The sequence below is a fragment of the Pleurodeles waltl genome, chromosome 3_2 (genome assembly GCF_031143425.1).
Source record: "Pleurodeles waltl isolate 20211129_DDA chromosome 3_2, aPleWal1.hap1.20221129, whole genome shotgun sequence".
In the NCBI taxonomy this organism is placed as follows: domain Eukaryota; kingdom Metazoa; phylum Chordata; class Amphibia; order Caudata; family Salamandridae; genus Pleurodeles; species Pleurodeles waltl.
The window spans coordinates 202,321,725-202,337,231 of record NC_090441.1 but is presented as its reverse complement, the minus strand read 5'-3'; the positions used below and the strand labels follow the sequence as shown (position 1 = coordinate 202,337,231).

Here is a 15,507-nt window from a genome sequence, read left to right as displayed (position 1 = left end):
AGTGCTGCCCTCCTGGGCACTGACTCTGGCGGTGGTCTCCTGACCAGTGACAATAGTGCTGCCCTCCTGGGCACTGACTCTGGCGTGGTCTCCGGACCAGTGACAATGGGGCTGGCGGTGGCGTCCTGGCCAGCGGGAAGGATGGCGGCCTTCTCCGCCGTGCTGCTCTTCCCAGACTTTGGAGACTTCTTCTGCCCCTTCACCACCTTGTGAGGAGTCACAGCTGACTCGGCACTCCCCATGGGACCCTTGTGAGCGGCTTTGCCGGCAGGAGTCTTCACCCTCTCCCGTCGGGCACTGTCCAACTTCTGGTGCTTTACAGGGGGTGGACTGGCAGTGCTATGGCTCCGTGTCACACTGGCTGCCCTGGTGCCCGGTGCACTCCATATACCTCTAACACGCACCACTGGAACCGGACTTTTTTTGGCTGAGGTGCTAGTACGGGACCTATGAATTGGAGGGGTGGGGGTGGTGGGAAAGAGGTCAACGTTGCTCAGGAAAAGTTTCTGTCGAACACTGGGATGGGTAGCTGGAGGGGGTCTGGGAGTGGAGGAAGAGGAGGTGGTTGTAGGAGGTGTAACTTTAGATGATTTGGGTGCAGGTGCATATTCTGGAGGCTGTCGTGAGGTGGATGGATGTTGGGTGTGTGGGTGCCTGCGTTTCTGTACTTTGGGAGGGGGCATCACAGACACACTGGGAGAGGACACAGGGGACGTGTAAATGGTAGTGGGGGTGGTGAGTGCAGGTGAGCGGGGTGTGGTGCTGGGTGTTCTGGTGCGAGTCCTAGTGGCTGTAGATGTAGTGCATGCAGGTGAGAGTGTAGACGACACTCGGAGGGAGGAGGGAGACGACGACAAGGGGGACACAGTGGAGGCAGTGGATGTTGCTGTGTCTGTATGTGGGTGATGCTTGTGTGAGTGCCTGTGGGATGTGTGGTGCCTATGTTTGCCTGAGCTGCCCTTGTGTGTTGAGGTGTGTGCATGCTGGTGTGATGGTGTGCTTGGGATAGGCTGGGGTACAGGGGACTGGGTCTGGGTGGAGGAAGTTGGAGGGGGGAGGCTAGACACAAGGACAATGGCTGCCATCAGTGCTAAGGCCAGAGATTGCAGGGTTCGATGAAGGGCAGCCTGACCAGAATGAATGCCCTCCAGGAATGCATTACCGTGTTGCAACTCCCTTTCTACACCCTGGATGGCATTCACAATGGTAGACTGCCCAACAGTGAGTGACCTGAGGAGGTCAATGGCCTCCTCACTGAGGGCAGCAGGGGTGACTGGGGCAGGGGCTGAGGTGCCTGGGGCGAAGGAGATGCCCACCCTCCTGGGTGAGCGGGCACGGAGCGAAGGCTGAGGGGCTGCTGGGAGGGCGGTGCTGGTAGGGGGGGTGGCGGCTGTACCTGTAGAAGTGGCGGGCACAGATGGTGCCGCCACCACAAGGGAGCTCCCATCGGAGGACGAGTCCGTGTCGCTGTCTGCTGATCCGGTGACCGACGTGAAGCTCCCCTCGCCCTCTGTCCCACTGGTGTATTCGGAGCCTGTGGTGAGGCCCTCCATGGCCATGTGGGATGCAGCTCCCTCGTGCTCCGGTGCCACTGTACCTCCGCCTGATTCTGATGCACAAAAGAACAGGGAGAGCACAAAAAGGGGGGGAAACAGAAGAAAGACAGGTTGAGTGCATGGCTTACCGCTACCGTTGGCGGACAATACAGACACAGCAGCCCCCTGCACTACGCCGTGCTCTTGGCCTCTACAGATGCAGTTCCTGGGATATGGCCTACATGGCTATGAGTGTCATCTGTCCACATAGATGACACAGGGGCATGTATACCTGTACTTGACACTCTACAGAGGTGGGGTGGAGTGGCACATGGCCTGCATTCCGGAGGGGCCTAGCCTACGGAACTCGCCCTGGCCTAGGGAAACCCACAGCCCTCCTCCCCCACCCAGACCCCTCCACTGCGCGCAAAGTCATCAGAATGTGAGTGTACTCACCCCCTTGTGTCTGCTGTGATGCCCTCAAGCGCCCATCCAACTCAGGGTAGGCCACCACCAGGATCCGGAACATGAGGGGGGTCAAGGTGCGATGGGCACCCCTCCCACGTTGGGAGGCCATCCCCAGCTGAGCCTCCGCCGTCTTCTTGCTCCAGCGGCGAATGTCCTCCCATCTTTTACGGCAGTGGGTGCTCCTTCTGTGGTGGACCCCCAGGGTCCGGACTTCCTTGGCGATGGCACGCCAAATATCCTTCTTCTGGTGGGCGCTGACCTACATGACATGTACAGGGGAAGAAGAGAAGTGATTAGCAACAGCACCGTCGAAGTGAGTGGCCCACATCCCTGCCCTTGCCATGTGGCTCATGCATTCACACTCCTTGATGCTCGCATAACTCTGCCCCCTTCCTACTTACATCCAGGCCTCTCCACCCAGGCATAGCCCATACAACTTGCACCCTATGTACTCACCTGTTGGTCTGGAGGACCGTAGAGTAGCGTGTACTGGGGGAGGACCCCGTCCACAAGCTTCTCCAACTCCTGTGCAGTGAAGGCAGGGGCCCTTTCCCCAGACGCACGAGCCATTGTCTCTTCCAGACCGAGGTCATAGCAGCACTTGCAGTGTAGGTCCTCTCCTGTCGAAGATCAGGTATCGAGTGATTGAACAGTTAGAAAATGGCGGTCACGTCCGCGGCGGTGACGTCCGCAGATGTGCGTATCATCACCGCCGGCGCACTTCGTCATTGGCTCCTGGGACCCATAGGGTCCAATGTTAACCAATGGAGCATTGCGCCGCGGTCTTCGACCGCCTACCGCGACGATGTACAGCGCCAGCGCAGTTATCTCACATCCAATTGTCCCAGTTTAGAGGTCAGGCAGCCGCCATTTCAGGGGCCCACATGGCTTCATTTACAACTGCGTCACACATACCTAGGCCTGGACTCAACACACTTACAGACAACTTTTTGGATTATGTTTCGTGTACTGTGTAGCTGTGGGTACACACCTCTGAGTTGCTTGACTCTGTGGTCGCTGTTGTCCTTCCTAGGCACCGTCAGCTGGGACATGTGAGGAGATGGCGGAATCCTCCGGTGTACCGACCGCTGGTGGACCTGTTGACAATGGAGGAGCGACATTTAATCATCACCTATAGGTTTGACCGTGCCACAATCCAGGAACTGTGTACCCAGTTGGAGCCAAATCTGATATCACTAATCTGCCATCCCACAGGAATCCCCCCTGAAGTGCAGGTGCTGTCAGTACTCCATTTCCTTGCAAGTGGGTCATTTCAAACAACAGTGGCCATGGCATCAGGGATGTCCCAGCCTATGTTTTCCAACGTGTTGTCCAGAGTGTTGTCTGCCCTGTTGAAACACGTGAGGAGCTACATCGTTTTCCCTCAGGTGGAGGATTTGGCTACAGTTAAAGGTGACTTCTATGCCCTGGGACATATCCCCAACATCATTGGTGCCATTGATGGGACCCATGTGGCTTTGGTCCCCCCCCACAGGAGTGAACAGGTGTACAGGAACCGGAAGAGTTATCATTCGATGAATGTACAGATGGTATGTTTGGCAGACCAGTACATCTCGCAGGTAAATGCTATGTTCCCTGGATCAGTGCATGATGCCTACATCCTGCGGAATAGCAGCATCCCGTATGTGATGGGTCAACTCCAGAGGCACCGTGTGTGGCTATTAGGGGACTCTGGTTACCCCAACCTGCCATGGCTATTGACCCCAGTGAGGAATCCCAGGACCAGGGCAGAGGAACGCTACAATGAGGCCCATGGGCAGACTAGGAGGGTGATCGAACGCACCTTCGGCCTCCTGAAGGCCAGGTTCAGATGCCTGCATATGACAGGTGGTTCCCTATTCTACTCACCAAGGAAGGTGTGCCAGATCATCATCGTCTGCTGTATGCTTCAAAATCTTGCTTTGGGACGCCAGGTGCCTTTTCTGCAGGAGGATGGTCCAGATGACGGTGTTGTGGCAGCTGTGGAGCCTGTGGACAGTGATGAGGAGGAAGCAGAGGAAGAAGACATTAATAACAGGGACTCTGTCATACAGCAATATTTCCAGTGACACACAGGTGAGAACACATTTTTTTACTATTACATTTACTTTCACACTTCTACCTCTATCCTGTCTGTCAATTTGAAGCAATATATGCTAACTGAGTGTTACATTTCCATTACGGTTTCACAGGTGTGGTTACCAACGTGTGTCATCTGCTTGCATCCTTCATGGGCTTGTGATGTGTGACATAGGTATGTTGACATTACATTTTCGAACGGATTTTGTCATTGTCATAGCTAATACACATTTTCTAAATCACAGACTGACTCCAGATTGTTTTGTGGTTCAAGGGTGTTTATTGAAGTGCTAATTATTGAAGGGGGTGGCAAAATGGTGATGGGTGATGGTGGAGGAATGTCCATGGCAGAGTCCAGTCTATTAGTCTCACAGGTGCACTGCCCATATGGGCATAGGAAGTGGAGCTGGAACAGTTCCAATCTGGACAGGGTGACAAAGTGGGACAGTGGGATGACAATCAGGATGGTCTCATTTCCTAGCGGGGGTCTTGCCATCTTGCTCTGTTCTGTTCCTGGATCTCAGGGACCGCTTGCGGGGTTGTTCTCCGTCTGCAGGGGGTGGGGTGCTGGTGTGGTGGTCCTGTGGCGGGGCGTCCTATCCACTAGCGCCGGTGGAGGTGGTGGGCAGTTCATCGTCTAGGCTAGTATCAGGGGCCCCTTGGAGTGCCATGGTGTCCCTCATGGTCTTCTGTATATCCTTCAGCACCCCTACTATGGTGCCCAGGGCGGAGCTGATGGTTCTGAGCTCCTCCCTGAACCCCAAATACAGTTTGTCCTGCATGCGCTGGGTCTCCTGAAACTTTGCCAGGACCGTCACCATCGTCTCCTGGGAGTGGTGGTATGCTCCCATGATGGAGGAGAGGGCCTCGTGGAGAGTGGGTTCCCTTGGCCTGTCCGTCCCCTGTCGCACAGCAGCCCTCCCAGTTCCCCTGTGTTCCTGTGCCTCCGTCCCCTGGACCGTGTGCCCACTACCACTGCCCCCAGGTCCCTGTTGTTGTTGGGGTGGTGGGTTATCCTGGGTTCCCTGTAGTGGTGGACACACAGCTGATTGACGTGTCCTGGGAACGGAGGTATGGGCCTGCTGGGTTGGTACTGTGCTGGTGTTACCAGAGGGTGGAAGGTCAGTGTTGGGCTGTGCCTGTGCGAGGGGAATCGACTGTCCAGAGGCCCACGATGGTCCGGGCTGGTCATCTTGATCCAGTTGGCCAGAGCTGCTGTCATCACTGTGGGCCTCTTCTGGGGATGGGGTGGAGATGTCTGGACTCTCCTGTCTGGTGACGTTGGGTAGTGGTGCTGCAGGGATGGAAAAGCATGGTTATTGCATCTGTGTGTGTCATGGTGTGCAATGGGTGGGTGAGCGTGTACCCCACTGCTAGCTTTCCTGTGTGGGGGCTTGTGTGATGATGGTTAGGGGTTGTTATGGGTATGTGCAGTGGGCATGCTTTAGTGCTGGGTGTCCATGCTTTGTTGTGTCATGCAGGGCTTGGTGCTGGGATGAGTGGTTTGTCTTATTAGTACATTAGTGAGGAGTTGGAGTGATGGGGGGGTGAGGGGGGGTGTGTGATAGCATGCAGGTAGGGTGGGGGATGTGATAGTTAAGATTTGACTTACCAGTGTCCATTCCTCCACCGACTCCTCTGAGGCCCTCTGGATGCATGATGGTCAAGACCTGCTCCTCCCATGTTGTTAGTTGTGGAGGAGGAGATGGGGGTCCGCCGCCAGTCCGCTGAATCGCGATGTTGTGCCTGGAGACCACAGAACGCACCTTCCCCCGTAGGTCGTTCCACCTCTTCCTGATGTCCTCACGATTTCTTGGGTGCTGTCCCACTGCGTTGACCCTGTCGACGATTCTTCGCCATGGCTCCATCTTCCTAGCTATGGAGGTGTGCTGCACCTGTGATCCAAATAGCTGTGGCTCTACCCGTACGATTTACTCCACCTTAACCCTGAGCTCCTCCTCCGAAAACCTGGGGTGTCTTTGGCGTGCCATGGGATGGTGTAGGTGATGTGTGGGGTGGTGTATGTGGTGATGAGTGTGGTGATGTGTGGTGGTGTGTGGTGTTTTGTGCGTGGATGTTGTGTGGGTGATGGTGTTGTGTGCCTCTGTGTGGTGGGGTTGTCTATTGCTGTGCTCTCTCTCTGTCGCCTTCGTCTGAAATGTTTGGTCGTAGGGGTTTGTGGGTGATGTGGGGGTGTGTTTTATATTGTGTTGGGTGTGTGGGAGTGGTGTTTGTATGTGTATCAGGTGTGTGTATTTGGAATTGTCCAATGTGGCGGTGTTTTGAAGATGTGTGTGTATTTTGAGCGCGGCTGTGTGTACCGCCAATGGAATACTGCGGTTGAAAGGCCGCCGCGTGGGTTCGTGTGTCGTAATAGCATGGGCGTGTTTCTGTTGGCGTGACAGTGGAGGATTTGTTTTCACCAGTTTATCACTGACCTTTGGTGTGGCGGACTTGTGTGGGTGTCTGAATTTCAGCGGATTCCGAGATGTGGGTCATAATAGCTGTGGCGGATTTCCGCGGCTGCGGCGGTGTATTGGCGGTCTTCTGCACGGCGGTAAGCGGCTTTTACCGCCAATGTTGTAATGACCCCTATATGTCTAACCCTCACCTAGTGAAGGTTTGGTGCAAAGTTACAAAGTGTGAGGGCACCCTGGCACTAGCCAAGGTGCCCCCATAGTGTTCAGGGCAATTTCCCCGGACTTTGTGAGTGTGGGGGGACACCATTACATGCATGCACTACATATAGGTCAATACCTATATGTAGCTTCACAATGGTAACTCCGAATATGGTAATGTAACATGTCTAAGATCATGTAATTGTCCCCCCATGCCAACTCTGGTATTGTGGTGCCAATCCCATGCATCCCCAGGACTCCAGCATGGGCTGGAACACAGGAGCTGGATCCAAGTGACCCCGACAGTCCAGTGGTCCTTCTGTCCAAATTTGGTGGAGGTAAGTCCTTGCTCCCCACGCCAGACAGTAATCCTATGTACTGCGTGAACTGCAGCTGCTAGGGCTTCTGTGCACTTATGCAAGAAATCCTTCATGCACAGCATAGCCCAGGTCCCCAGGACTCCGTCCTGCATTGCTCAACTCGCTGAGTTGACCACCAACTTCGTGGGACCCTCCTTTGTAGTGTTGAGACGACGGCTGTGCTCAGATTTCTTAAACACCTGTTCAAGTGCTTCTGTGGGTGCTGCCTGCTTCTGCGTGGGCTCTCTGTGCTACTGAGCGCCCCCTCTGTCTCCTCCTCCAAGGGGCGATCTCTTGGTCCTGTCTGGGCCCGGGCAGCACCCATGACTCTTGCAGCTAGCAAGGCTTGTTTGCGGTCTTTCTGCATGGAAAGAACTTTGCACCCTCCAGCACGCCATGGGACATCTTCTATGCAAAGGAGAAGTTCCTGGCATCTTCCGTTGTTGCAGAATCTTCAGCTTCTTCCACCCTGAGGCAGCCCTTTTGCACCTTCATCCGGGGTTTAGTGGGCTACTGCCTCCCCTGGACACTTGTGTGACTCTTGAACTTGGTCTCCTTCCTTTGCAGGTCCTCAGGTCCAGGAATCCATCTTCAGTGCTTTGCAGTCTGTTGTGGGACTGGGCCGCCCAGACTCTAGAAGGGCAGAACCCTGTCTGTGGGGTGACAGCAACTGTAGCTGCCAAGAAACCCCTAGAGAGCTCGTTTGACAGTACTGGGGGTCCATAGCGGAGCCCCAAGGATGCATGGAATTGGCTCCCCAATATCATATTTGGAATGGGGGGACAATTCCATGATCTTAGATATGTTACATGGCCATATTCGGAGTTACCATTGTGAAGCTACATATAGGTATTGACCTATATGTAGTGCACACATGTAATGGTGTCCCCGCACTCACAAAGTCCGGGGAAATGGCTCTTAACTATGTGGGGGCACCTTTGCTCGTGCAAGGGTGCCCTCACACTTAGTGACTTTGCACCGAACCTTCAGCAAGTGATGGTTAGACATATAGGTGATTTATAAGTTACTTAAGTGTAGTGAAAATGGCTGTGAAATAGTGTGTGCACTATTTCACGCAGGCTGCAATGGCAGTACTGTAGAAGCATTTGCATGGGCTCCCTATGGGTGGCAAAAGATATGCTGCAGTCCATAGGGATCCTCTGGAACCCCAATGCCCTAGGTACCTAGGTACCATATACTAGGGACTTATAAGGGGGCACCAGTATGCCATTTGTGGGTGAAATACTGGGTTACTGGTATGCAAGAACCATATTTTAAGGGAAAGAGCATAACTACTGGGGTCCTGATTAGCAGGATCCCAGTAGACACAGCCAAGCACACTGACATCAGGCAGTAAATGGGGGTAACCATGCCAAGAAAGAGGGTACTTTCCTACAACTACCGATGAAGATCGTCTCCGATGAGGAGTGTGAATGAAGACTGAATCAAGTGTACTATTGATGAAGTATGCCTCTGATGAGGGATGTGAATGAGGACCAAATTAAGGGCCAGATGTAGCAAGCTGTTTGCATGTCCCAAACTGCGAAAATCGCAGTTTGTGCCATGCAAACGGCCTCCCGCGATGCACATTCACAAATTTCGAGTCGGTACCGACTCGCAATTTGTGAATGTGACTCGCCAATAGGAAGGGGTGTTCCCTTCCTATTTGCGACTCGCATCACAATTCAGACTTGCTTTGTGACCGTGAATGCGGTCGCAAAGCAACTCACAGTTACCACCAGTGTCACACTGGTGGTAACTCATTCACAGAAGGGAAGGGGTCCCCATGGGACCCCTTCCCCTTTGTGAATGTCGACAAAAATATTTTTTCAGAGCAGGCAGTGGTCCTATGGACCACTGCCTACTCTGAAAAAAACTAAACGAAATGGTTTCGGTATTTTTTTCATTTTGCAACTCGTTTTCCTTTAAGGAAAACGGGCTGCAAAATGAAAAAAAAAACTGCTTTATTTAAAAAGCAGTCACAGGCATGGAGGTCTGCTGACTTCAGCAGGCCACCATCCCTGTGAGTGCAGGGCCTCGCTATGGGGTCGCAAAATGCAACCCACCTCATGAATATTGATGAGGTGGGTCTTTGTGACCCCACAGCGAGTCGCAGAAGGTGTCTGATACACCATTCTACATATGCTTTTGCGATTCTGAAATTGCGAGTCGCACCGACTCGCAATTTCAGAATCGCAAAAGCATATCTTGCTACATCTGGCCCCAAGTGCACAACCGATCAAGAGTTTCTCCGATGAGGGGTGTGAATGAGGACTGAATCAAGTGCACTACTGAAGAGTGTTTTCGATGAGGGGTTTGAATGAAGACTGAATCAAGTGCACAACCGATGAAGAGTGTCTCCGATGAGGGGTGTGAATGAAGACTGAATCAGTGGAAACGATTCTGAGACCGAGCTGCATGGTGTGATATATGTGTGTGCTGCAGCGGTCCTGTGTGTGTGAGACTCAGCTTTGACTGTAGTCATCGCTCCCAGCCTCTGTATGAGCAGGCCTGCCCCGCTCCTGACTGTGCCTTGCCTGCTCGGTGTGTGTGCGGGGAAGCGAGTGCAGCTGCTCCATGGTGCTGGTACTCCAGTGTCTCCTTATGACATCTCCCCTTCTCTGTTCAGGCTTCTGATAGAGCGCAGCTATGGCATCCCCTACTACTGCGAGGAGCTCCTGAAGAGCATGTACATCAACAAGATCATCATCATGGAGCCATTGGAAGAGGAGGATGAAGATGATGAGGAGATACTGGTCACTAAGAGGATGAGCATATCTGCCTCTCTGGCGTGGAGGAGAAGAAGCGACAGAAGAGGCTGTAAGTTCCTTTTCTACCCTGCTTACAGTTCACCACCCACAATCACTTTTCACACACTTTAATACAGCCTTTCATTCTGTACATCTCAATCTCAGGTTGTCTTTACCCCCTGCTCTGGAATACTTTGTTTTAATGGGTTCTGTTGACACCATTCTTTCTCAGGGATAAGGCATTCTTACAATAACTGGTCATACTGGATGGCCAGTGGAAATATTGCTAAAAAATTTGTGTGTATCAACTCAAACTCAACTTTCTATTTCTCACTGCACAAGCACCCATCGGTGACCAACCATTCAATCTATAGCCATAACATGTGAGGCTCCTGGAGAAGTTCAAACTTCTAGCTTTCTGCTGCTCCCTCCAATCTGGATGTTTATTCTAGATTGCATTAATCATGTTAGGCCCAGGATACTTGTATTGAGATGTCCCAAAGCTAGAGCTAATGTTCAATATTTCCCTTTAGTGTGAGCCTGTATATTATTTACCTCTTTATCCATGTTTTGTACCAGGGCAAAGGATATGTATTTTATGTTAGCCAAAGGAGGGCTATATATTGCTGCATCATCTGCGTAGAAATGTTTGTGTATGGCCAAGATGCAAAGGAACATTTTTCTTTGGTTACTCCTTTAACAATAAGATAAACAAACAGGAATGACCTGAATTACTTGCATTTGGTGCTACCAAACAGGGGCTGCTATTTTAGGGTCTGTATCTGCACTCGCACTAGAAATATGTGTGCTTAGTAGTAAAGTAGGGCAGAATCCCACCCTATGACTTACGTTTTAGCCACTTTCTTACTTCTTTCACCTCTCAGTCGTTCTACATCACCGCATATAGTGCAATGGTCCAAGCATTACAAACTACCTCTGCTACATACTATAAGAACCTAAGTTCTGAAGAGGTCTAGGCAATCTTTTGGACATATATGACAAGTTGCCTAATTCTGAACTAGAAAATAAGACAGGCAAGAAACCCATAAATAAAGGAGGACACAAGGAGAATTAGCTAAGGTTGAACAAACCAGCATCAAGAATACAGGAGGAGATATAAAGCTGTTAAGAACACCAAAAGGCTTACTTTGCTCAACACACGAGAGGGAACACACTAAACAAGGGAGTTTTTTTACAGCTGTCAGGAGCTTGTCGCAAGCACTATGAGTTCACACTCCCGAAAGAGTCTACAGAGTATACATTGTGGGTAATGTGCCTGTAAAACAAGATGGAATTCCATTCAGGATTGCTTGTAAACACAACAAGATAGAAGCATCCTGTCCTTACACAACACCCTAAGGAACCTCACAGGAAATCCCCAAGACAAGCACAGGATTCTGAATTCGGAATTCTTTCTGATAGTTCAAAACGGCCAAAATTAATTTGTGGAAAAGGCTGTCAGTGTGCTGAATATTGACTTTGCATTTTATGACCAAGTTTAAAGTTGAAATCTGGAAGTATTTACTGTACATGATAAGTTCCTCACCTAGGGGTATGGTGGGTAATATAACCACCAGTTCCCTTGAACGTGTAAGAAGGGCCTCAGTGGGAGATCTGTCTCTCCCTGAAGTTTCTTTTGTCTGTCTACTAGAGGCTGTCAGTTCCTATGCCATACAAAATATTTTTGGTACTCTTCTGTTATTGGAGACATCTTTGCTTTATCAAGACTAGAGCAGCAGATCGAGAGGCTCTTAGCTAGCAACAATTCTTCATGTGATCACCTTGCCTTTTCAAGAGCAAAGCAAGACCTGTCCAGAGGCTGACAGTAACCCTTGCATATAACTTGACAGTCTCTTGATACCATCTAGAAAACTACTGTCAGCTGTACTCTCCACAGAATGTTTGTTTCTTACAACACACAGCATACATCGTTCATTCCCAGACAATCAGTCAGGCACCGCTCCTCCGGTAAGGCGGAGGAGCGTCGCACCCTCGCCAGCAGCAGCAGCTGCAAACCTTTTACTAAAAAACGATAATTAGCATTTTTTAGTAAAGGGGCGGGGCACAGGCTGTGACGATCACTGAGGGGGAGTGCACAGCACTTCCCCTCACTGCGCACTGTGCGCTCTCCAGCCTGGCACTGTGTTGCTGGGCTGGAGAGAGCAGGCACAGGCTCCCAGTCTGCCTGGGAGCGATCTGGCTGGGCACTCCTAGCCAAACCTAGTGCTGCTCTGAGTGGTGTCAGGATCGGCCGCAGGGCAGGTGGGGAGCCTCTGTCTGCAGCCTGCCTACAGGAGAGGAGCTGAGCGGTAGTGACATGGGGGAGGCGACGATACAGGTAAGGTTTTTTTTATTAATTTCCCCCCACCTGACCCACCCGTATTTAGCACCGCGAGCCGCTCCTGCAATCAGTACGCGTTGCAGGCTGTGCAACCAACCATATAATCATTTGTTTTTTTTCTGATGCTTGGTTGAGGACACAGTTGCACCTGTCTGCCAGGCAGGCCTCACATGAGGTCACTGATAGCAAGAGCAGGTGTTAGTCAAGTGTCAAGATAGCTACTATTCAAACAACAAGGCTAATGTGTGTTTGAGATTGAAGCGCTCAGACTCACACCACTTCATGATACAGCACTTCTCTTACTCAGCACTGACTTCCCCTCTCATTGCCTCAGTACCACACAGTCTGGAGGAGTCCTTTCCCATGACTGTTATGTTCACCCGCTGAGGAAGGCAAGAACAGATGGGCGACGAACCTGCTCTCCTGACTGAGGGAGCTCCTTTTCTGGCCGCAGCAAACACCAAGGAATCTCGTTTCTAACCGAAGAAACCTCTCCTTTGACAGCAGCACAGATCAAAGAAGTTCCTTTCCTGACATAAGCAGACATTCAAAAACCTCTTTTCCATACTCTCTTATCTCAACCTCAGGGCGCCACAGTTCTGACGCCATCACTGATTAGGGTGGGGCTTTTGATTTCTTCCCTCTTGTTGTAAGTGTGCGCGCAGCTTGTCTGCTGTCCGTTAATGCTTCCCGTTTCCTTCTTTTCCTTGTGGAAAGCCTCTCTCAGGTGGCAGCTGATAAACCCACGCAAGGTGATGTCGCTGGCAGCAGACCGCCCCGAGGAGGACACCGTGTTCATCTGCACCCTGAGCGAGGCCGTCAAGCTGCAGAACATGCCGCTTCCGTTCACTCTGAAGGGTGAGTGCCATTCATCTCTGGCTGGGAGGGAGTGCATGAGGCCACAGTTCTGTAACGACTCATTCATCCCTTCAGTGGTAGACATGAGAACCTGTGCTGTGTACTGCTCCAGTTCATAGTATTAGAAAGAAGTGAAGTCGGCAGTGGGTGGTTGCGAGTGTGGGATTGCAGGCAGAGAGTGCCTGAGAACTGTCTCAGACTCACAGTTTTAGAGACACTTACAGACAAGGTGGTCCTGCAAGGGAAGTCTGTGGCTCTGGGAAGTTGATGTGGAAACGGGGGAGGACATCTAGCACCTGCATGAAAACTATCGGCAGATTGGGAATTGTTGCTGCAGGGAAGGGCTCCGAGTACCACAAGAGAGGTTCGTTGTGCAGAGGCTGCTTAGAGGTCCTTTTCTTTTGCAGTATTACATATTTCAGAGATTCACATCCTTGATTATTCACCGTCGTTAAGGAGGGACTCCCACAGTTATTATAACAAGAGTACAAAAGAAAAGCTTAGCCTAACACAGCTTAAGGCAGTGACATTTGAAACCAATGTAAATCATTTGAGAAGCGCCCTACCCCATAAGGGCCACCATTCCAGGGACACTGCCCTTCTAAATTTAAAAAGCTATGTGGATGGTAATTGTAATCACCATCTACATTTCTTGTAGAAAGCAGTGCTAAGGAAAGCAGGGCGACGGATTACATCCAACCACATTTAATGATCACCAGCCACCACTGTGTCAGATCACAACCTTGACTCGCAGCCGGGATGCAATGCAAGCCTGATTCAGTGGATGCAATCAGAATTGTACTCCTCTGGGGCTCAGAGGAATGAGTTCCTAACGTGAAATGCAAATGCAACCCTGACCTGGAGTTTTCGGGGTCTCTGACACTGAGTTATACGCCACTCAACCCTATGACGAGATGGGATAGGCTGGGGTAAAGGAAGCAGACTGGACAAAAACAGCCACAACAGCAGAGAACTCTTCAACATCGTAAAAGAGTTCTCCAACCCCAACGCCAACGCCATCACGCCCTCACAAGATCTGTGCAACTCCCTCGCCACCTTCTTCCATCGTAAGATTACCGACCTACACGACAGCTTCTGACACCAGACCCAGCCGACCAACACTGAACCCACACCACCAGCCATCACCCTCAACGCCTGGACCCACATCAACACAGAAGAGACCAAAACCACCATGAACTCAATCTACTCCGGTGCCCCCTCGCACCCCTGCCCACACTTCATCTTCAATAAAGCCGACGACATCATCGCCCCGCACCTCCAGACCATCATCAACTCCTCGTTTTCGTCTGCTACCTTCCCCGAAAGCTGGAAACACGCTGAAGTCAACGCCCTACTGAAGAAACCTACGGCTGACCCAAGCGACCTGAAGAACTTCCGCCCCATCTCGCTCCTCCCCTTCCCTGCCAAAGTCATAGAGAAGACCGTCAACAAGCAGCTTACCAACTTCCTTGAAGACAACAACCTTCTCGACCCCTCTCAATCCGGATTCCGAGCCAACCACAGCACTGAAACCGCCCTCATCTCAGTCACAGACGACATCAGAACCCTGATGGACAACGGTGAAACAGTCGCCCTCATCCTCCTCGACCTCTCGGCTGCCTTCGACACCGTCTGTCACCGCACCCTAATAACCCGCCTCCGCTCCACCGGGATCCAGGGCCAGGCCCTTGGACTGGATCGCCTCCTTCCTCTCCAACCGCTCTCAAAGAGTCTACCTCCCACCTTTTCGCTCAGACCCCACCGAGATCATCTGCGGCGTCCCACAAGGCTCCTCGCTCAGCCCGACACTCTTCAATGTCTACATGAGCCCCCTCGCGGACATCGTACGCAAACACAGCATCATCATCACCTCCTACGCCGACGACACTCAACTGATACTCTCCCTCACCAAGGACCCCACCAGCGCAAAGACCAACCTGCAAGATGGAATGAAGGACGTCGCAGATTGGATGAGACTCACCTGTCTGAAACTGAACTCAGACAAAACGGAAGTCCTCATCCTCGGTAACACCCCGACCGCCTGGGACGACTCCTGGTGGCCCACGGCCCTTGGCACCGCACCCACCCCCTCAGACCACGCAGGCAACCTCGGCTTCATCTTGGACCCACTTCTCACCATGACCATACAAGTCAACGCCGTATCCTCCTCCTGCTTCCTCACCCTCCGCATGCTCCGGAAGATCTTCCGCTGGATCCCCACCGACACCAGAAAGACCGTGACCCACGCCCTCGTCACGAGCCGCCTGGACTACGGCAACACCCTTTACTCTGGGACCACCGCAAAACTCCAAAAACGTCTGCAACGAATTCAAAACGCCTCCGCCCGCCTCATCCTCGACATACCCCGCAACAGCCACATCTCCGCCCACCTGAGACACCTGCACTGGCTTCCCGTCAGCAAAAGGATCACCTTCCGACTCCTCACCCACGCACACAAAGCCCTCCACAACAAGGGACCAGAATACCTCAACCGCCGCC

General features: G+C 52.0%; 1 protein-coding gene across 1 annotated transcript in view; it reads left to right on the top strand.

Annotated features, from left to right (window-relative positions):
- The window catches only part of ADCY10 (adenylate cyclase 10), a 1,855,427-nt gene that overhangs the window by 1,823,915 nt on the left and 16,005 nt on the right, over positions 1-15,507 (top strand). The window contains exons 25-26 of the mRNA XM_069226523.1: positions 9,689-9,879; positions 12,868-13,008. Coding sequence (XP_069082624.1) covers positions 9,689-9,879; positions 12,868-13,008 — 332 coding nt within the window. The remainder of the gene's footprint in view (positions 1-9,688; positions 9,880-12,867; positions 13,009-15,507) is intronic.